We start from the raw sequence: 23,926 nt of genomic DNA, 5'->3' as shown, positions 1-23,926 counted from the left end.
TTATACCAATCCCGCCAATCATTAGCTATACATATATATACTTTTGCATCCATTTCCTTTCTTTTTTTCTTTGTACTTATCTCTTTCAATTTTCTTTTTCTTTTACCCTTTTACCAATAGAATTCTTTTTTTTTCTTTTACTACCTTCCAGTTTATGTCTTTATCACTCATTCAAAACCTTCTTCTACACCCTCTATTATTTTTTCTCATCTATTTTTTTCTTCTATTTGTACTACCGCTAAAATTTATTTTCTTTGTTCATTTTCTTCTCTTTCTTTTTCCTTACTCATTTTCATTTGGCAATCCATCCATAAATGTCTTATTTTTATATTTATAACATTTCAATTCACAGTTTTTGCATCATGTCCCATTTCCCCACAAATATAACATTGTGTTTTATCATTGTTACTTACCAAATGTCCTTTTCCTCAAAAAAAATGTTTTGGGTTGTCCCCACTATTTTACGACACCTCTGTTCCCTTCCACATTTACCATGCCTGGTATATGTATATTTTTTTCTCTGTTTCAGTCCATAACTCATTTTGTCATAAACTTTTGCAATGTTCAATACTTCTATACTTAAAGGTTTCAAATGTCCTTTCTAAGTTTCTCTTTCTACTTCTGTCCAAAATTGTACATAAATTTTCTTTTTGGTTTCCTGTTAATTTTTTATTGCATAAGGATTCCACAGGTTACAAACTTTCTTTTTCATATTCTCCAAGAACATTTTCCATTGAAGAAACAGTCTCAAATATGCCACAAAGTGTCTTGTTGTTATTACGAATAAATGCTCTTACCTCATGTGCTTTTACACCCAAAGGCGCTATTAAACTGTCCCACACTTTATCTCTGTCCTTTTCTTTGACTTCTTTACTTTGAATCTTTAACATGTACTTTCATTTTTCATTTTCGTCTGCCTTGTTTTCTGCAACTCCACTTCTGCCTGCTTTTATTTTCTCTGCATATTTTTTCTTTTCCATCTCACCACTATTCTTCAGGATTGTCTCTACATTCTCCTTTTGTATTTTCTCCATAATATCTCCCCATGAAACATCTCTTATTTTCGAGCTCACTCTGCACCATTTCTTTAAATAAATCATCCCACACCCCTGCAGACTAGAGGGTTGTAATTATACATCCATCAATTGCTAATTCATCTCCATCAAGCAGGTTTCTTTGAGACATTTTCCTCAGAACTCTACACACATTCTCTGGTCTCAATATTTGCTTTCTCCTCCAATTCTTTCACCACTCCATCATCTTCTCTCTCCATCTGGATCCCTGTTTCTCCAGGCCGCCTCTCCACCTGGAACAGAAACAGAAACAGCACCTCCAAAATGGGTCCAACTTGCAACAAAGACAAGTGGGAGAAGTTCCCTGGTGCCTGAACAAATTTCTCCTAGTCAGTATGAGTATCACCTTGGTCTGAAAAGAGGCCATTGACTAATGGGACTAACTAATCAACAAAGTGTAAATAAGTAAACAAAATAATTAACAGGAATACCATTGTTTGGAGATTTTCCTTCCTTCGTTTTCCCTTTTACACTGTGAAAGTAAGGCAGTTCCCTTAAAGCAAATTACTGCTTGATAAAGGTTTTGGTACAAGTGAAAATGATTTCTTACTTGGAACTTTCCGCTCATGGTGTCAATGTCTGTTTTCTTAATTTATACTTTCAGTGCATTTCTCTAGTACTTCTTTCAGCTGTCACAGGACTTGCGTCTAACATTTAGTTGAAGCCAGACTTTGCTGTATGATCTGAGATTTGGGCAGTCAGTGTCCAGCACAGCAGAACTGATGGCCGCGGATCACTGCCTCAAGAACTGCCAAGATTGGACTCAGACAGAAAACTGATATTTTTAAGGAGTTCTTCTCCGCATCATGTGGAGGATTTTCTGGAGTCATTGGTATTGTGAATATTGACTCTAGATGAAGTGACACCCTAAGTTCATGTACAAAATGGGAAAAGGGGTGTTGATGCTAATGCTGATCAGTGGTATCTTTTAAGGTTTCCTAAATAATGTTGGTTAGTCACTTTCCTTTCATATTGATAAGGAGAGGTATGGATGGCAACCAAAGTATATACCTGTATCTTCAGCCGTATTTCTGTAGTTAAAATTAAGCTTATTACAAATAAATTCAAATATAAAATAAAAATCATCATTCTGTCCATCATGAAAACAGTGGGAGACACTGAAAATTTGTAATGATTAAAGCAATTATCATCACAAAGTAAAATAAACAAGACAAACATTATCACTGCTGTCAGAAGATGCTAGTTAGCCAGGTGGTACATCACTGACCACTTGAAGCAACTTGGGGTAAGGACTCTCGAAACGCTTTTGGTAGATATCCCAAAGCTATAGTCAACAAGAAATACAGTGAATACCTGAGGTCTCCAGCTTTATGTATGTACAGCATGGAACAAGCAACCTTTTAAAACACAAGGGGTCTATGAAGTTTGTAGCACCCTGTTAAAAGTCACTGTCAGAGAAGTCATGCTAAAGCAGTTTCTTGAACAAAACAGTAGCACACTAAGCCTTGTGCTGACTATCACTGCTTATATTCAGTATTACTGAGGGGCAGCTACAGAGTTAGGGCAAATATACACATGCCTTCAAGGTCTTATCTCAGTGGTGAGCTGTGCAGGGCTGTATGCTAATAAGCACTCCCAGTGTGTAAAATGTATGTAGTGCAGATCACTCTTGCTGTATGTCTTATGTCACTTCTAGCAAGTGTAGGTGTGCACAATGCAGCATGCATGTCAATCCCGGTGTGTGCAAAGGTGTGCAGTGCAGCCTGCAGGTCACTCCCCCTGCTTTTGTATATATGCAGTACAGCCTGCAGGTCACTCATGGTATGTGCAAATGTCCGCAGTTTAGCCTGCAGGTCACTCCTAATGTGTGTAAATGTAGCCAGAAGGTTACTACTGGTGTGTTTGAGTTGCACAAGGTAGTGTGCAGGTAACTCTCTTGTTTATAAATATGCACACAGCAGCCCATAAGTCATTCCCAGTGTGTCAATGTAAAGGTGCAGGCTGCATGTTACTACTGGTGTGTGTAAATGCATGTACCACAATCTGCATGTCAATACTTCTGTGTGCAAAACTTACATACTGCAACTTGTAGGTCACTCCTGCTCTGTGTAAATGAACATTGTGCTCCCTGTAGGTCAATCTTGCTGTATGTGAAAGTGGCAAAAACCATCAGTTTACTGAACCAGCACCAACAAGAGATCAGTGGAAATGCTGGCCTTTGAATACAGATAGCCAAGAATAAAAATCCCTCCTTCCATAGTGCATTCTTTGTTACTGCCAATAGACATGATTTCTGGTACCCAGATCACTGCTACAAAGATGTAGGCCAAAGCTACTACAGTGACTCCCATGACAGCATATGGTACAATGGTGCATCATTGTCAATGATTTTAAGTCCAATTTATAAGTTTTTCTCCTTGCTCTACCCACTTTTTTGTTGGAACATTATTGTGTCTGACTTGCAATGAAGCCATACAGCATGTAGGTATGTGTCCTGCCTCCAGCACCCTACAAGGCTTCTTGACAAAAATGCTCAAAAACCAGGAGTCTCCAGTGTTAACTTCCAACCACAACCTGATGTTTCTCCTGAAGTGGATCTTCATAAATACCCCCCTGAGGAAGTTGAGTAGACCATTGGAATTCATTCCTCCATCCCATGGATGGTCCTCTGGGACTGAAGCTGCTAACTGATTGCAGGTAACCAGTAGCACAGGCAGATGACCCCAGTTTGTACACTGAACATTACCGTGTTTCAACCATAATACATAATGCTGGCAAGCAACTCACTGTTCAGAATGTTTATAACCTGATGACAAATGTCACTACCATCCTGTAATGTGCACCTCTAGTGACCGAAGAGTAATAAGAAAATTTACAATAAAAGACTGCTAGCAACCACATAAACATGTATGTTAAGTTGTCATTCTCGCCTTCATTCTTGCTGGATGGGTTCGGAGCCGACCCTCGGCTCTGACTCGGCCTATACTATAGCTCGAGAGCTATTTTTATCGGCTTGAGGCAGCCGTATATCCCACAATACCATGCGCTAACTCCCCAGATCTCATTTGCCGCTTCGCTGTGAGGTTGCCTTTTTTACCGGCTCAGGTCAGTAAAAGGAATTTTCAATAAAAGTTTCTATTTTTTGAGGTAGTTTCTTAGGTTATTTTCCCTCATCGATATTGTTACTTATTAGTGTTTGTTTTGTAACCTCTACCCACCCCTTTAGTTAACTTTTATAATCAGGCCTACCGGCTTTACTTTTTCTGTTTACTCACCCCCTTAGTGTGTGTGTGTGTGTGTGTGTGTGTGTGTGTGTGTGTGTGTGTGTGCGTGTGTGTGTGTGTTGTTGTTCTAGTCAGCCCCTCATCTCCCCCTTATGTGTAAGTGAGTGAGTGTGTGTGCTGATTGAGTTACTGTCTTTAGGGCAATGTCCAAAGACGTTAGGGTCTCGGGATTCAAGAAGTGTGACTCGTGCTGTCAGAAAATGTCTCTGACAGACGGTCACACTTCTTGCGTCTACTGCTTGGGGCCTTTGCACCTGCAGGACTCTTGTTCTGTCTGTCACGGATTTAGTTCAAGAGTCCTGCAGGAGCGTCGTAATAAACTTATTTTGAGGGGCTTATTGAAGCCCGATGATTCCCCGTCCAAGTCTGGCTCGGGGAAGTCATCTAAGCCTACCAAACTTTGGCTCCAGTTTTTGAGTCGAGGGCTGGCGAAATTGAGATTGCTCTGACATCGGCTCCAGTCAGAGCCGATGCGAGCAAGATCGTTTCTGCTCTGAAACCCATATCGGAGCCGACTTCAGCACGCAAGCGCTCTAGATCTCCTTCACTAGAATCCGTCTGATCGGCTCCAAGATCACCCCTCCTATCAGAGTGGAGTCATAGGACTCATTCCTCCAGGTCGTCAAGGCTTTCCGACCACGATATTGAGAGGGTAGTCAGTAGACTCATAAATTCTCAGGCACTGGCCCAAATGCTCCAAAGCCCGTCTCACCAGACTGTGGATCCCTCGGTGCCGCCTTCTATTCCTCCTCCGACTCTCCAGTCGAGTTCGGAGCCGGAGTTTGTTGGAACCGTAACCTTGCCCACGTCTGAGCCGATACTTCCACCTTCGACTCCGGTGTCGTTGGCTCTGACTTCTTCACTGGTACCGTCCATGGAGAGGTCCGGGTGCCGAGACTCCATTGTCGGCTCCGAGGGGGCGAGTGGCATCGGACCCTTGTCCGACCCCGCTCTCCCTCTCGGAGTATCGGCTCTGGTTAGTTCGGGCCCGACATCATTCTCGGAGCCTTCTCTGTCGGTGCCGGAGGCGGTTCGGGTATCTTCGGAGCCGGTACTGCCTTTGGTGCCTGATAGGGGGGCTTTTGAGGTGATGAGGAGCGTGCTGGATCCAGTGTCCACTTCAAGGTTGGGTTCTTCAGCTCCTCCCTCTACAGTGCCTGTTACGGTCTCTGGCCATCCTCTTGCAACTGACAGCAGAGATCCAAAGCGTAGGGTACCCACTTTGGGTGTCTTTTCCTCCTCCGAGGCCTCCCCTGAAGCTTCAGGGGAACCCCCTGGGAAAAAAACAGTGCAAGAGGAAGCACATAGACTCCCCCGAGTCTCTCACTTCGGACACCGACTTGGATGAGTCAGAGGGTTCCCGAGATTCCCTCTGAGGATGTTTTGCACATCTAATGTGACCAAAATACTGTTATGTGTTTGATTAAGTTGAAAATCTCTCACAACCTGTAAAAAACCTTTCGAATCTTTCAGTATGGTAGGCACCCTTTCCACAAAAGGTTTCAAGTTGCATTCTAACCAAATAGACACATTTTCAGTGACCCACCCTCGTCCTGAAACAATAGGCCTAAAGGGTGGGTCATTGAGTGATTTATGAATCTTGGGTAGGGCTTTGAAGACAGGTATGGTTGGCTTAGCTATCATCAGGAAGTTTTAACAGATCATCATCTATCATCATTTCAAAATGGAGTCGTTTCAACTCTTTATGTACACCTTCAATCACCCTAATGATAATGGTGGGGTTGATTGGAATATAAGTACTGTTATCTGCCAATAACTCCTGCAATTTTTTATTGTACAATACTGTGTCTAGTACAACAATGGCTCCCCCTTTGTCCGCTCCTTTTATGACTATATCTTTATTGTTGGATAAGTTTCCTAAAGCAGCCTGTTGTGCTTGTGTTAAATTAAAAAACTTGCTGTGAACACCTTCATCAAAATGACATCTCAAGTCACGTTCACAGCTATTAATGAACATGTTCATAGCTGGTGTAAATGGAGGTATGTAAGTACTAGGTTGTCTCAAAGCTATGGCTGTAGTATTGTCCATAGACGCGCTATTTGAACCATTATTAAACAAACATTTAAGCGCCAAGTTCCTACAAAAAAGCGCTATATCCAACACTACATCATTGTAAACACTGACCCTCCCTGGTACAAAGGTCAAGCCTTTGTTCAAAACAGTTAGTTCGTCCTCTGTTAAAATATAAGAAGATAAATTGTACACCATACCACAATGGTTATAATCAGTCATTCCAATGTCAAATGGCCCCTTTTGTTGGGGTCTCTCCCTCGCTGAGTGATCTCTTCCAGGGTCCGTTTTTAAGCTGGTAATCTCTCGAAAAAACGTTGTCGAGCTTGCTCCTGCTTCGGGCGTGCTCCCTGATCCTTGTACTCCCCAGTCAAAGTTCTTATATGTTGGCTCTCTGTATTCGCTGAAGAAACTGGATCTGCTGCTTGCATAAACCCTAATGTCTGACCCGTGATGGTAGACTCAACGATAAGCTGCTCCTGTTGTGCATCCACCCTTCCTATCCGGGGTGGCGCCGCAGTGGTTACTGATTCTTTTGGAGTCATTTCTATGACTCCTATCATGGCTGGTTCTTTTCGTACTTCTCCGGTGCGCCCTCCATTTTGGTTTGGCAAGACTTTAGCCCTAGCACTGAACATTGACTTTCTGAACCACATAAACATGTATGTTAAGTTGTCATTCTTGCTGGATGGGTTCGGAGCCGACCCTCGGCTCTGACTCGGCCTATACTATAGCTCGAGAGCTATTTTTACCGGCTTGAGGCAGCCCTATATCCCACAATACCATGCGCTAACTCCCCAGATCTCATTTGCCGCTTCGCTGTGAGGTTGTCTTTTTTACCGGCTCAGGTCAGTAAAAGGAATTTTCAATAAAAGTTTCTATTTTTTGAGGTAGTTTCTTAGGTTATTTTCCCTCATCGATATTGTTACTTATTAGTGTTTGTTTTGTAACCTCTACCCACCCCTTTAGTTAACTTTTATAATCAGGCCTACCGGCTTTACTTTTTCTGTTTACTCACCCCCTTAGTGTGTGTGTGTGTGTGTGTGTGTGTGTGTGTGTGTGTGTGTGTGTGCGTGTGTGTGTGTGTTGTTGTTCTAGTCAGCCCCTCATCTCCCCCTTGTGTGTAAGTGAGTGAGTGTGTGTGCTGATTGAGTTACTGTCTTTAGGGCAATGTCCAAAGACGTTAGGGTCTCGGGATTCAAGAAGTGTGACTCGTGCTGTCAGAAAATGTCTCTGACAGACGGTCACACTTCTTGCGTCTACTGCTTGGGGCCTTTGCACCTGCAGGACTCTTGTTCTGTCTGTCACGGATTTAGTTCAAGAGTCCTGCAGGAGCGTCGTAATAAACTTATTTTGAGGGGCTTATTGAAGCCCGATGATTCCCCGTCCAAGTCTGGCTCGGGGAAGTCATCTAAGTCCACCAAACTTTGGCTCCAGTTTTTGAGTCGAGGGCTGGCGAAATTGAGATTGCTCTGACATCGGCTCCAGTCAGAGCCGATGCGAGCAAGATTGTTTCTGCTCTGAAACCCATATCGGAGCCGACTTCAGCACGCAAGCGCTCTAGATCTCCTTCACTAGAATCCGTCTGATCGGCTCCAAGATCACCCCTCCTATCGGAGTGGAGTCATAGGACTCATTCCTCCAGGTCGTCAAGGCTTTCCGACCACGATATTGAGAGGGTAGTCAGTAGACTCATAAATTCTCAGGCACTGGCCCAAATGCTCCAAAGCCCGTCTCACCAGACTGTGGATCCCTCGGTGCCGCCTTCTTTTCCTCCTCCGACTCTCCAGTCGAGTTCGGAGCCGGAGTTTGTTGGAACCGTAACCTTGCCCATGTCTGAGCCGATACTTCCACCTTCGACTCCGGTGTCGTTGGCTCTGACTTCTTCACTGGTACCGTCCATGGAGAGGTCCGGGTGCCGAGACTCCATTGTCGGCTCCGAGGGGGCAAGTGGCATCGGACCCTTGTCCGACCCCGCTCTCCCTCTCGGAGTGTCGGCTCTGGTTAGTTCGGGCCCGACATCATTCTCGGAGCCTTCTCTGTCGGTGCCGGAGGCGGTTCGGGTATCTTCGGAGCCGGTACTGCCTTTGGTGCCTGATAGGGGGGCTTTTGAGGTGATGAGGAGCGTGCTGGATCCAGTGTCCACTTCAAGGTTGGGTTCTTCAGCTCCTCCCTCTACAGTGCCTGTTACGGTCTCTGGCCATCCTCTTGCAACTGACAGCAGAGATCCAAAGCGTAGGGTACCCACTTTGGGTGTCTTTTCCTCCTCCGAGGCCTCCCCTGAAGCTTCAGAGGAACCCCCTGGGAAAAAAACAGTGCAAGAGGAAGCACATAGACTCCCCCGAGTCTCTCACTTCGGACACCGACTTGGATGAGTCAGAGGGTTCCCCGAGATTCCCCTCTGAGGATGTCTCCTTTTCAGACATCCTAGAGATCCTGAAACAAAGGGGGAATTGGTCCACCCTTAAACCCTCCGAGGATGAGTCGGTTTACCTTGACGCTTTTGGGTCTCGCCCTTCTACCTCCTGGGTATCTCCTCCCTTTGACCCACTGATGGAAGTAGTGGCCAGAAAGGCGTGGGCAGCTCCTGACTCAATGGAACCTACCCCTAGGAGGCCTTCTAAATTTATTTATGCTCCGGAAGACAAACCATTTCTGACCAAAGGTGTCTCGGTAGATGCTATGGTGGTAGCAGCCGCCACTAAGAAGGAATTAGCTGATCCTTTGGTACCTGTTCATCCTCCTAACAAAGAGTCCAGGACCGTGGACAGGTACAGTAAGCGGACATTTGCTTCAGCGACCTTTACCATGCGGTCGCTGAACTATTTATGTCATTTCACCCGCCTTCAGAGAGATTTGCTCAAAGAACTGGGTGAAACCATATAGGATCCTTCTGCTGTGGGGTATCAGGACAAGATTAACTCCCAGCTGGCTACCCTGAATTCCATTGCCAACTCCTCCATGCGGCTTATTTCCTATGCAGCCGATGGAGCGAGTAGGGCCGCAGGCACAGGTGTTGTGTTGCGACGTCACGCCTGGATGCGACTCTGTAATTTTGCTGATCCCTTCAAGGCGTCCTTCACCAACACCCCCTTTGATGGTTCAGAATTGTTTGGACCTCGGGTGAAGAATACCCTCACCAGGTGCGAGCAAGATGGTAAAACTCTCTCTGCCGTGGGAGTTCACTTTTCCACACCATCTAGACCTTACCCTAAAGGCCAGAAGGGTGGAAAGATGTGGTTCCGCAAACCACAGGGAGTCGCGCCTGCCGCACGTGGTGAACATCCCCCCAGAGGCAGAGGGGGGTAACAATAATAGACACCGCCCCAGGGGCAGAGGGGGTCCACAGAACCAGGGTTCAAGGGAATCCCTCCCTGACCAACCCTTTCAGCATTCCTGAGAAGCTGCCCGACTGTCCATCTTCGGAGGCAGTCGGGGCAAGATTATCTCTGTACCCAGAAGCCTGGCAATCCCTCTCTCAAGACAAATGGGTACAGTTGATTATATCCGAGGGTTACAAAATCCCCTTCATTTCCCCTCCGATCCAATCGCCAAGACCCCTCCCAGACGTACCACCCGTACAAAGGGGTCAAGCACAGCTAGAAATAAAAAAGCTGTTAGAAAAAAGAGTCATCCAGGCAGTCCCAGCAGACCAGCTAGGATCCAGAATCTACTCCAGGTTCTTTTTAGTACCAAAAAAGACAGGAGACTGGAGACCCATTTTGGACCTCAGCAAACTGAACAAGTCTGTGCAGAAGACAAAATTTCGGATGGTAACACTGCAGTCCATTCTACCCTTTTTGGGCAGAGACAACTGGATGTGCTCATTAGACCTTCAGAACGTGTACTATCATATAAAGATACACAGGCACTCCAGGAGGTTTCTCCACTTCCGGCTGGAAGCCAGTCATTTCCAATTCAGAGCCCTGCCCTTTGGTCTCACCACAGCCCCCCGGGTGTTCACCAAATGCTTGGCAGTGGTCACAGTTCACCTGAGACAAAAAGGATTCCAGGTGTTTCCATATTTGGACGACTGGCTCATTACCGCTACCACCAAGCAGTATCTTAAAATAGCCAGAGATTACACCATTCACATTTGCAACAAACTAGGTATTTCCATAAACTTTGCAAAATCCTCCTTGTCGCCTTGTCAATCTATAAACTTCATAGGAGCCGTACTAAACACCAGAGAAATGTCTGCAACATTGCCACCTCAGAGAGTGACAAACATACGGTGGAATGTTCGTTTTCTGTTGCAGTCCAACAGAATTCAAGTCAAGTTAGTACTGAAAACGTTAGGCCTCATGGTAGCAGCGATCCTTCTCCTCCCCTTAGCCCGCTTCCACATGAGAATTCTCCAGTGGATGCTTTTTTCTCAGTGGTCCTTTCAGCAGCTCCCAATGACTCACAACATCTTGATAACCCCATCTTGCAAGAGACACCTCTCCTGGCGGATGGTCTCCCCTCAACTTTTTCAGGGCAGACCCTTTGTTCTTCCCCCTCCAGTTGCCACAGTGACAATGGATGCCTCCCTGATCGGGTGGGGGGGGGGGGCACTATCAGGGCAGGACTGTCCAGGGCACATGGCAACAATTAGAATGCCACCTGCACATAAATGTCCTGGAGATTAGAGCAGTGCTTTTATCATTGCAAGCCCTTCAGGATTCTCTTCCCACCGGGACTATAGCAGTTCAAACAGACAATATGTCTGTAGTGTGGTACATAAACAAGCAGGGCGGAACAAAGTCCTACCCCCTATGTCAAGAAGCATTCGGATTTTGGCAAAGGGCGATCTCCTCTCAACGGTTTCTGATAGCAAGGCACATCCCCGGGAGGTCCAACGTCATAGCGGACAGACTGAGCAGAACAATTCTCATGCCTCACGAGTGGTCTCTAAATCAATCGGTAGCAGAGAGAATTTTTCAGAAGTGGGGCCAGCCTTGCCGCGACCTTTTCGCAACCCCTCAAAACAGCAAGTGCCTCGACTTCTTCACTCTCTTCCCTTTACCAGGCCATCCCCCCAGAGACGCTCTCGTCCACAATTGGCCTCGGGGTCTTCTATACGCACCCCCCCTTTCCGTTGATTCCGCAATTAATTCAGAAAGCAACCGCATTGAGATCCAAAATGATCCTCATTGCTCCGTATTGGCCTCGACAAGTATGGTTTCCGTTCCTGCACCGTTATCTACTGGAACAGTAATGGCATCTGGAACCCCTTCCAGACCTTTTGACCCATCTAACGGGCAAGCTGCACCAGTCTCTTCGTTCCCTCAACCTCACAGCTTGGTTGCTCCACTTCCAATCATAGCCAGGCTTCCCTTTATTTCTCTTCCTGTCCGTGACATCATTCTTGCCTCCCATAAGTCCAATACTAGAAAGACTTATGCGAGCAAATGGAAGCGTTTTTCATTCTGGGCAGAAGCTAGGTCCTTAGATTCTTTTAATGCACCAATTCATAAAGTTCTAGATTTTCTGGCGGAGCTTTTTTATTCAGGATCGTCATCGGCCACTATCAGAGTACAACTAGCGGCCATTGCAAATTTTCATGTGGGGCTCTCGGAAGCAAATATTATGTCCCACAAACTCTGTAAAGCTTTCCTCAAGGGCATCTTCTTGCTCAGACCTCCCATTAAGGATCCTCCTCCACAATGGGATTTAAATTTAGTATTAACGTCATTGATTCTCCCTCCCTTTGAACCTGCAGCTTCTTGCTCCTTCAAACTTCTCTCTTGGAAAACTCTGTTTTTGGTGGCTATAACATCTGCCAGAAGGGTATCGGAACTCCAAGCCTTGTCCGTCCCCCTTATTTGGTTTTTCATAAAGACAGGGTAACTCTCAGAACAAATCCTTCCTTTCTACCGAATGTTTCTTCTGAATCAAATCTGAACCACACTATTGACTTGCCTGTTTTCTTCCCAGATTATTCAAACAGGGCTGAACAGAAATTACATTATTTGGATGTTCATCGCCAGCTGCAGTATTATTTAGACAGGACAAAACAATTCAGAAAATCAGAACAACTCTTTCTCTCTTATGCCGAAGGAAAGAAAGGACTTCCAGTATCAAAGGTAACTCTTTCCAGATGGTTGACATCCATCATTACCTTTGTCTACGAGTTGAGACACAAACAACTCCCGTCTAGGCCTAAGACTCATTCAACCAGGGCACTATCAACATCAACAGCCTTTCAAGCAAGGTTACCATTAGATGCCATATGTGCAGCAGCTACATGGGCTTCTCAACATACCTTTATTACCCATTACAAGCTCGATACAGCCTCCAGAAATAGAGCTGACTTTGGTTCCACCGTACTCAGGAGTCTGTTCTGTTGAGCCACCCAGGCCAAGGTGCTAGGGACGCTGTCCCATCCAGCAAGAATGAAGGCGAGAATGACAACTTAACATTAAGAAGTTATGTACTTACCATAACGTTCCATGTTAGTTGTCTTCTTCTCGCCTTCTTTCTTGCGTCCCTCCCTCCTGCCCCCTAGCCTGGACAAAGTTGAAGTTCTCTGAGTCCTTCTATTTCATGTTATATAGTCCTTCACAGTTACCCTGTATCATTAGGGTTACGAGCAGGGAGACCGTTTTTGATTATAATTCTAATAATAATTTTATACTATGTGTTAGCTGCTAACGAGATCTGGGGAGATAGCGCATGGTATTGCGGGATATAGGGCTGCCTCGAGCCGGTAAAAATAGCTCTCGAGCTATAGTATAGGCCGAGTCGGAGCCGAGGGTCGGCTCCGAACCCATCCAGCAAGAACGAAGGCGAGAAGAAGACAACTAACATGGAATGTTATGGTAAGTACATAACTTCTTAACATCTAATATTCCATTTTCATTCAGAAATGCAAGAATTCCTTTATTAACAAGTAAGATAACTGGTGAACATGGCAAACAAAAACAGTTTAGTAATGTAAACATTTTGTACGATGGTAAATGTAAATTTTAATATAAATCTTGTTCTATGTTGTATCTGCCTGCACTTTCCACAGTCAAGTGTTTCTAGACTGTTTAAAGTTGTTCAAACATAACAGCAAGCAGTAAAAGTAACAAAACATTCAAAAAGTTTTTGCCATCGAATCACACCCCCCCCCACCGTACCTCACTAGGGAGCTGAAACAACCGTGAAAGCATTCCCATCTCACTTTTATACAGTCCATTACCAGCACAGCTGTATGCTGATCTGCCTTGACAAAGAACTTCAATATAACATTATTATATAGTCCATGAACCTTGGCAAAGTGTTCCCCTGGGATTTATATAAACAGATCTGTGGTTAAAGATACGCTCAAAAATACGAATGTGCATTTGCAATATCATCTTGAAATGTGTTCCGCACCAGCTGAAATGCATCCAGTGATTTACTGCTGGTATTTGTGTGTGCGCACTCATATATGTATGTGTGTTGGGGGGGGGGGGTGTCTCAGGGTCTACTCATGTGTGCTTGAATGTATTTGATACAATGTTTTCATGTCTTTTTTTGTATGTGCTTTTTGCATTGTACCTGCTGACCATTGTCTGGCCGAACTATACTCAGCCCATGTATCCCGTACACCAGGGACATGCCCAGTACAGTACAGGGGTGAGAGAGCCAGGGAGAGACTTCCATCCTGGCAGCAATAAGGCTCTTTGTGCCCTTGCCTGCATCTGTGCCTTTAGCTCCTCTTGCTGGTGACACACGCACCCTCATCCCCTGACCCGAGTAAGTCTGGCTTCTACCCAGACTAGAATCCTCAAGCTTATCCCTGGACCAGGAACTAAAAGGTGTATGCCCCTCTGCCCCAGCAACTTTGCTTCTTCTAGGATGTAAAATAAGTGGACATTTCTTACATGATCCTAATCCTGCCCCTCCAGTGGCTGACATAGGTAATCACATTGTTGTGGAGAAATCTAATACAACCATCAAAAAGTGTGCAAGCTCCCACATTCACACAACTGATAATGGCATGGAATCATCAAGCCTATACCCCCACCACTGTCTATGGTCACTTCCTGCATGCAAGTTTCCCATTGTAGCTGATGGCTTACTGGAATCATTATCCCCTCCCAAGGATGGGGGAGTTGAAAAGCCACTTACTTCAAATTTTTCCCCACTAACATCTTCCATGGCCAAAATTGCTACTCAAACCAGGTCATCTGTGTTGTAGTCAGGTTGTAGTCAGGGTTTTAGCCCTTTACGCCACAGAGCTATGTGTGTGTGTGTGTGTGTGTGTGTGTGTGTGTGTGTGTGTGTGTGTGTGTGTGTGTGTGTGTATGTGCGCATATTATGTCGTTATATTCCGTGACTATTGCTAAACAAATGCCAAATAAAAAATAAATATGTTGTATTCTGTTAATGAGTGAACAAATGTGCAGTTATAGTCATGCACTGGATTGAACATTGTTTTATATGAATAAAGAAAAGAACTGTGGCATACAGTACCTCCTTTGTTTTCCCTTTCAATTCATCCAATTTGGGGCGTATCACGTAATATAGCCACTTGCAGTCCAGAGCGGGAATTTCTGAGGTGTTTACTGGAACAATATCTCCAGGTTCAAAACTACGACCTTGAGACTGTATGAAAAACTGATGTCGTAAATTGTCCCCAGCTTTCAGAAGAATGCATTTTGACACCATTGTTGACATTAAATTCAAATCTGTAGTCAACGGAACAACCAGTACATCCACCTAATAAAAGTAAACAGTTGCAGAAGTCAAAAGTAGTTTCTTACAATATGTACATATGCTTTGCCACACAAAGCAAAATAGTTACCACCTCAGACTAGTAAGGACTATGACATATGAAAGGTTAATAAAGTGCAATTGTTGTTCATCTTTTTTCTCTCTACTGTAAAATTCTTTTTCACTATCTTTCATTCTTAGCTTCCAAGATTTTCTTTTTTAAACTTGTGGCATTTGTTAAAGCGGTAAGATTAGAACTTGACGAAGGACCAGAAATATATATATATATTGATAATCTTGACCTTTGTAAGGCATTCCACATTATCCCATTTAAGGGAATGTCTGACAAAGTAAATTCATGTGCAATTCAATGGTAAATCAGCAGAACACAAGTCAAAGTGCAGGGCTACTAGTACAGTCCAACAGACATTGCCAGTGATGTTCTACAGGCTCTGTGTCAGGGCCACATCTTCTCAGATACAAAAATAGAAAATGAACAATGGATTGGATATGGTACTAAAAGGAAGTTGGGTAATATATTTACCTTAATAAAATATGCTATTGTTCTCTAAATGGTCTACAAAAAATACACACCTAGTGTAGTAGCAATGACTTCACCTTTAACGGCAATAAATGCAGAATCGTGATACACGGAAAGAAGGACATAAAATACAAGTATAACAGAAATGGTCAAATAAAAGAAGAACCACAAGAAGCTAGTGATTTCAACTTTGATCAAGCTCCATCTACCAAAGTCAGAAAAGCCATTATCTAATCTGAAGGCATGCTTAGTCACTATAGGGAGGTCAGTGTATCACTTTATACCTCAGTGAGTTGAGACACTGTTACTGAATACAATACTGAAGTTTGTGGCCTTCAAAAAAGCCAACTTAAGGAACTTTAAGAGGCATGATTACTAAAAAAATCAAAGCACTGGAAAAACAAACTATTCATTCAAGAATTGCCATTGTATTCTGCCTTTAGGTTACTGACAGGTGACCACTGCATGGTCTGTAACACAATGCCCGATCCATTTCTATTTAAAGTCTGTGTCTGGAATGCATGCACTGCTGGGGGAGCTAACGCTACCTGCTATATGAGAGGACCTCCTATTAAAAATAAATATCACTAATACTAAAACATGACAGTTCCAAGATTATGGAGTATACTTCTAATTACTATCAAGAGAAATGATCTCCTTCATTTTGTCAACTTACATGCTTCACTGAATAGCAGTCAAAGGACACAAAAAAGAAGTTATGTGCTTAACATAACGTTCCATGTGAGTTGTTCATCTCGCCTTCATGCTTACTGATGGGTTCGGAGCTGATCCCTCGGCTCCAAGTCGGCCTACTATAAAGCTTGAGGTCTTCAAATAGCTTGAGGCTAAGTCCCTATCCCATGATGCACCTAGAATTACCTTAGATCTTGTTTGCTGCGTATAACAATACCATATGTCATTCTATTACTCCCAAGAGAAGGTATAGAAAGGCTGAGCAATCATGATAGATCCAGCATCTCAGTAATCTAAAAGCCCAGGAGGGGTTAGGAGGGACGCAAGAATGAAGGCGAGATGAACAACTCACATGGAACGTTACGGTAAGTACAAAACTTCTTTATGTGAAGTTGTTCTATCTCACCATTCATTCTTACTGATGGGTAGCGTGACAAGCACCATCTCGGGTGGCTCACAGGAGTATATTTTTCAGGACAGTGGATCCAATGGAGGCTTTATCCCTGGAAGTCCTGTCAACTTTGTAATGAGTGATAAAAGTATGAGGTTTTGACCAAGTGGCTGCTGCACAAATGCTATCAATAGGAAGTCTGGCAGAAAAAGCAGAAGATGTAGAAACTGCTCTGCTTGAATGAGCTTTAATCTTATGTTGTAGGGACATATTGGCAGCTGAATAAACAAAGGTGATACAATACGATAACCATTTAGACAGATTTGTTTTAGCCACTGGCACACCTTTCTGGGAGTCTGAAAAGGAAACAAAAAGCTGATCCGATTTCCTGAAATCTTTTGTTCTACCAAATAAAATCTGAGCTGTCTGTGAACATCAAGTTTGTGTAGCATGTATTCTAGATTGTTGGAGTGGTTGGGGAAGAAAACTGGCAAATCAATAATTTGGTTAAGATTAGTTTCAGTGCAAACCTTAGGCAAAAAAGAAGGATTTGTTCTAAGTGAGACTCTGTCAACATGGAAAATCAAGTAAGGAGGTTTAAGAGATAAGGCCTGAAGCTCTGACACTCTGTGGGCAGAAGTAACAGCCACTAAAAAGATAGTCTTCCATGACAAATATTTGAGGTCACATGAGGAAGTTGGTTCAAATGGAGGAAGAATGATGTGGGAAAGCATAAAATTTAGATTCCATGAGGAATAGGGAGATTTCACAGGTGGTCTGAGGTGAAAGGTCCTTTTGAGAAAGGCTTTAGATAATTTGTGTGACATAATATTCAATCCTTCGAATCCAAGATGAAAATTAGAAATGGCAGCAAGTTGAACATGGACTGTTGCTGCTGCAGCTCCTTTACTGAAGATCATGGTCAAGAACTCTAGTACAGAGGCCATAGGGGCTTGGTAAGGATCAATATTGTTATTAGAGGCCCTTATAGAAAATATTTTCCATTTGCTAAGGTAAAGCTTCCTCGCAGAGGATTTATGAGAGGAAAAGAGAATTTGCTTTGTCTCATACGAAAGGTTCTGGAACCTGGCTATGATGGGAATTGGAGCAGCCAAGCTGTCAGCTTCGGGGACTGCAAAGAGGGATGAAGTTCCCCAGATGAGTGCGTCAGAAGGTCCGGAACTGGGTCCAGAATCCAGGGGTCCTTCACAAGATGAAGTCGAAGGAAACGGAACCAAATCTGACGATGCCAATGAGGGGCTATTCCCAGGGCTTTTGCTTTCTGTTATACCTTGGGTATCAAAGGTATTGGTGGGAATGCATAGAGGAGACCAGGGGGCCAATCATGAACGAGTGCGTCCCTTGAGGCTTCTCCCAGAGGAGGAATCAGGGCAAAGTAGCTTCTGCATTTCGTGTTCATGTGACTGGCAAAAAGGTCGCAGCAAAGCTGGCCCCACCTGCAGAATATCCTGTCCGCTATTTCTTTCTTGAGGGACAACTCATGGGGCAACAAAATTGCTCTTCTCAGCTTGTCTGTTATCACACTGGATTTCCCCAGGATGTGCATTGCTAACAGAAAGCGCTGGGTGGATACAGCCCATTGCCATACTCTTAGGGCCTCACGACAAAGGAGGTATGACCTGGTTCCTCCTTGTTTGTTCAAGTACCAGACCACTGACATGTTGTCTGTCTGAATCGCAATCGTACCAAGAAGAAGAGAGTCCTGGAAGTACTGCAATGCCAGAAGTACTGCTCTCATCTCTAAGTCACTGATGTGCAGATGTGTCTCTTGATCGGTCCATGTGCCTTGGGCAGTTCTTCCCTGAAAATGTCCCCCCCACCCTATCAGGAAAGTGTCCATGGTCACTGTGGCCGCTGGTGGAAGTAAAACAAAGGGAAGTCCTATTGTGACATAAAGTGAGGTCAACCACCATTGAAGATCCTTTTTGCAGGAGTTTGTGATCATTATCAGGTGAGGCATGGGGAGCTCTTAGTAAGACCATTGAGTGAACAACAGCCACTGCAGTATCCACATGTGCATACGACCCAGTGGTATGGTCAGAATTGCTGCAGCCATCATACCTAACAAGTTTAGAACTTCTGATGCTGGAGCTTGTTTTTGGTTATCAATGTGGACCTGCTGATGGAGTAGTAAGACTCTTTCTACTGGAAGTCTTAGCGTGGTGGTGGTGGTGGTGTCTAGTTCTGCTCCAATAAAGATGATATGCTGCGATGGTGAAAAAGCTGATTTTTCTGAGTTTATTGTAATGCCCAACTGGCTGCAGAGAGACACAGTGGATTCCCTGACTTCAAAGAGTTGATGGCTGGTGGTGGCGGTGAGGAGCCAATCGTTTAGGTACGGAAACACCTGGAATCCTAAATGTCTCAGGTGAGCTGTGACCACTACCATGCATTTGGTGAACACTCTGGGGGCTCTAGAGAGAACAAAGGGCAGGGCTCGAAACTGGAAATGATAGGCTCCTAAAAGGAAGTGCATATGATCCCTGGATGGCCTGGCCATTTTTATGTGGTAGTATGCATTCTGGAGATCAATCGAGCACATTCAATTGTCTTTCCCTAAGAAGGGAAGTATCGTCTAAAGCGTGACCATCTGAGACTTCTCTTTCTTGACAGATCTGCTGAGTCTGCTGAAGTCCAATATTGGTCTCCAGTCCCCAGTCTTTTTTTGGAACTAAAAAGAATCTTGAGTAAGTTCCGGATCCTGTCTGGTTTTCTGAAACTGGTTGGATGACTGTTTTTCTTAGCAAAGTTTGGACCTCTACTGTTGCTTGTTCCCTGTAACTGGGTGGAACGTCCGGGATTTTTCTTGTTGGTGGAGGGGGTGTGGCGAAAGGAATGAAGTATCCTCTGGAAATGATATTTTATACTCAGTTGTTGTTTGTTATTTTGAGCCAGGCATGTGGGTACAAAGATAAGTGACCCCCAACTGCCTCCAGAGTAGGACAGTTGGGCCTCCTTTCAGGAGCGCTGACAGGGCTTCCCAAAGAAGTGATCTCTGTCGCCCTGGTTTTGTGGGCCCCCTCTGCCACGAGGGTGGCGTTTTCCATTATTGCACCCTCCTCTGCCCCTGGAGGGGGGGTACACCACGTATGCCCTGAAAGGCTCCTAGGGCTTTTCAGAACCACGTTTTTCCTCCTGCTCACATCTGGTCAAAGTTTCCTTAACTTTGGGCCTGAAAAGGGATGAGCCATCAAAAGGGGTATTCACAAAGGATGACTTGAAGGGCTCAGCAAAGGAACACAAGCACATCCAGGAGTGTCTCCTAAGAGCAAGTCCTGTACCCGCTGCCCTGCTCGTTCTATCAGCTGCATATGAAATGAGGTGCATGGATAAGTTAACAATGGAACTGAGGGTAGCAAGCTGGGAGGAAACTTTGTCTGCAGCTCCTGCAGCTACTGTACCCTGAAGAGCATCTCCCAACTCTTTAAGAAGATCTCTCTGTAGTCTCGTAAAATGGGTTACGTAGTTAAGCGAACGTAGTGCAAAAGTCGCTGAACTAAACATGCGCTTCCCATACCTATCCATAATCCTGGACTCTCTGTCAGGAGGTTGGATAGAAGACGAAGTTTCTGATATTTCCTTTTTGTTGGCTGTCGACACCACCATGGCATCAAATGGCACACCTTTGGTCAAGAAGGATTTATCTTGGGGGGCCAGATATGAACTTATTAGGCCTCATAGGGACAGTCTCCATGGTGTCTGGAGACTCCCTTCATGAGACCAGCTGCATAAGCTCATAGAAGGTGGAGACACCCAATAGGTGGAGGGCTGAGATCTGAAGGCCTTCAGGAGAACCGACTCGCCTTCAGTAGGGTTTGGGGACTGCCAGTCACCCCTCTGCCTATGGATTTCAAGTATCTCTGCAAATGAGATATCCTCAGAGGGGGACTGTGGGGACCCTTCTGATTCATCCAAGTTAGTATCAGATGTTAGGGACTCCTGAAGGGAGTCTAGATGTTTCCTCTTACAAACTATCTTCCTGGGAACCTCATCAGTGGGAGCTTCTGGTGAGGTCTTGGAAGAGCAAGGGCCACCCAATGGGGATTCCTGAGGCTCTGGGTCTCTACGCTTGGCCAGGATCTGTGAAGCAGAATTAGACACAGGCACTTTTGGGGAGAAAGAAGCCAGACCTGAGGTTGAGGATGTCTTAGGAGACATAACTCTCATCATGGCATCGAAGGCACCCCTGCTCCGATGCAAAGGGACCAACGGATCTGAGGAAACCGCCGATACCCTCCAACACCAGGACAGTGGGCTCCAAGCCAGAGGTAGGAGCCGAGCTCATCCAAGCTGAAGCTCCAAGAGGCAGAGTTGAAACCAACAAGTCGGTCTGACTATCCTCCCCGGACCCGACCAGAGAGTGTCGGCTCCTAGAGTCCTCGATCCACACTGAGGACGTCAGAGTGAACAGAGCCAAAGACACTGGAGCAGGGGTTGGCTCCGAAGGCTCCACAATCAACAAGTCTGACTCCTCCAGCTCCAAAAGACCAGTATGGCTTGGAGGAGGAAGAGTTGCAGCTGGCATAAGGGTCTTTGGCTCTGAAGCCACTTGGGTTGGAGCCGATAAAATTTTTGCAAAGGCTGGTGCCTGTAACAGCTTCTGCATCACACAATCCACAACCAGATCAGAAAGGCTAATAGAGGACCTTGATGAATGGACCGAAGGTGGCACCAATTGTAATAGAGGAGACTTGGGTATTTCGGGTACCGGTTCCAGGACTAGAGACCGGCTCCGAAGATAAGACTGTCAGCTCTGAGCTAGTGAGAACCTCCGATCTGTTGCAGTGGCAAATTAGATCTGGGGTAACTCTAGGTGCATCATGGGATAGGGACTTGGTCTTGAGCTATTTGAAGACCTCGACTTTTGTAGTAGGTCGACTCGGAGCTGCGGTATCGGCTTCAAACCCATCAGTAAGAATGAATGGCGAGATAGAACAACTTCACATCATAGTATACTGACCAAGAGGAATTCAAAATTGGGCACTAACAAGAGATCCATTTTTTCTTTTGCTTTGCTTTTCAATGAAGTGGTAAATTGATGGAGTAACAATACACTTTCTACTTTTTTTTTCATTCTCTCACTCTGGTCTTTTCAAAAATACAGAAAACAGTGGATGAAGTAAACTACTAATATATGGTACACACACATGCATACACACACACACACATACACACACACACACACACACACACACACACACACACACCAGTATGAGGTTAATGCAATCAAGACTCTTGAAAGCCAGTGGGTCATAAACTTGACAAAGTAACCTATGAACCTTAAAATGTAATGTCTCTTTCTTCCTGTTTTTTTTTCCTTCTCAACATGTCATGCATCATGCAACAATTAACTCACTGAAAAGAACGTGGGAGGAAGTTAAAGTACTCTCCATCAGATTCATAGTTAAAATGCTAATTTTCTCTCAAATAAAAACCTGTATTAGTGGCCCAAGGCTGTGACTATGGCCCAAGGCTGTGACTAAAGCATAAATCTTATTTTTTTCTAGAAGTCAGTGAGACAGTTAAGTTTTACCTCAGCTAAACTCAAATCCAGTCATTTTTGGAAAATACCACAATAAAAAGTATGTGTTTTATTGTACACTAGAAACAAAAAATAAAACTATCAGTTTATAGAACAATATTCAGTCTCAATGGCCTAAAACAAATTCAAGAAGTTTCAGCCAATTAAATCTGGAGTGTTTTTATTACATTTTCCTCAAGACATGCAGCAATTAAATCCATATGTCATAGTTCCAGAATTTTGTTTAACCAAGATGGGATGTACATGTCTTGCACTGTTATATACTTAACTGGTAAAATCTGTCACATAAGACTGCTTCCTTAACCAACCAAAACAGGTTCCTATTAGAACGCTGAAAGCTCAAAATAGCGAACGACCTAAATGTCGGAAATGCTGGACCTCAATCTGCTTTTTGTGAGATCTCGGTACAGTGAGGATTGGAATATTTGCCCTTTCCTCACTGTAGTGTGATCTTGGAGTTGGTATATATACATTTAGCGGGGGGTGTGGGGGGGGCAAAGTCCCCCACAACAGCGTGTTCGAGGTCCTGCATTTTCGACCTTTAGGTCGTTCGCATTTTTGGATTTTCATTTTTCTAATACAGACCCAACCAAAACATCTACTTTTATTTGTCAAACATATAGTTTAACCCATCCTAAAATTCAGAACTCACAACGACTACTTTCAGGAAGATCAAAGGTCATAAATCATATGAAGTCAACTGTCCATTTCCTTATTGCACTCTGGTCTTTTCACCTCTCGACACCCTTATACACTCTACCATCCATCATACTTCTCCTCCTCCTTCTCTCATCTGTAACACTATCTCTAATCTACTTATTTTTCCTTTTCCACCCATCAGTATTTTTTCACTTATCTTGTTTTATTTTATTTTCTTCTTACCTTTTTTACATCACCCCCTCTTTTTATACTGTCAGACTACCGCAGCTTTTATGGACAAACTGAAGTCTGCCAAACCACTGGCAAAGACAACATGGAAGAAACTCCAGACCAGCCACACCAGACATAGGGAAGGTGGATGAGTACGTTACAGAGGTTGTTCTTACCCGTTACAGCACAAATGTTATACTAAGTATTTATCTTTCATGTCTGACACAAGGAGGTCTACTCTCCTCTGTTGATATACCTGTGGGAATATTCTTCTGGTAAAAACAGCCCCAAGAAAGGCCTTAACCTCAACATCCTACAGCTTCTACTGCCTTGTGAACCTTCTGAGGGAAGACCATGTGGTTGTTGCAGTAATATCATGCAGAGCTGTATGGCTGATGACAGCTGTAAATGTTTCAACTCCACTAGTGAAGTGGACCTTAGATGTTGACAGGCCTACTGTACATAGTGGAACAAAACTATATGCAGCTAGACGGTCATTAAGAAAGAGTACATTTTAATACTTTTTGTTCAAGCTTCACCTTAGAAAATTATATAAACAGCTGTCTGATTTTGTAGATAGCCTTTGTCTCTCAGCATATAATTTCAGCTGACTTCCTAATTTCAGCTCTCCCAGAGTGAAAAAAGAAACGGAGATAAAGGATAGTAACTCTACAAATTTTAGTAAATTTAATTACTGGCTAGTAAGTACAAAGAAGAAACATTTACAGCCTTAAAGAAAATCAACCAGAAAAGGTGAAGAGAAAACACTGACTGGGAAGAATCCTGCAGCTGTTCGTCAAAAAGCAGTTCAAGCACCAGCTTTGCTGCAAGACATGGCTTCCAGGAATCTA

At 44.2% G+C, this 23,926-nt stretch overlaps 1 protein-coding gene across 2 annotated transcripts in view; it reads right to left on the bottom strand.

Moving 5' to 3' along the window:
- LOC122790862 (protein mono-ADP-ribosyltransferase PARP14-like) overlaps nt 1-23,926 on the bottom strand; it is a 1,931,416-nt gene that overhangs the window by 1,127,708 nt on the left and 779,782 nt on the right. For both annotated transcript variants that reach the window (XM_044058520.1, XM_044058521.1), the window contains exon 5: nt 14,778-15,023. In XM_044058520.1, the coding sequence (XP_043914455.1) occupies nt 14,778-15,023 (246 nt within the window). The remainder of the gene's footprint in view (nt 1-14,777; nt 15,024-23,926) is intronic.

The sequence above is a fragment of the Protopterus annectens genome, chromosome 16.part0 (assembly GCF_019279795.1).
Source record: "Protopterus annectens isolate FY-2018-M chromosome 16.part0, PAN1.0, whole genome shotgun sequence".
Taxonomy (NCBI): Eukaryota; Metazoa; Chordata; order Ceratodontiformes; family Protopteridae; genus Protopterus; species Protopterus annectens.
This window is presented reverse-complemented; position numbering and strand designations above follow the sequence as displayed.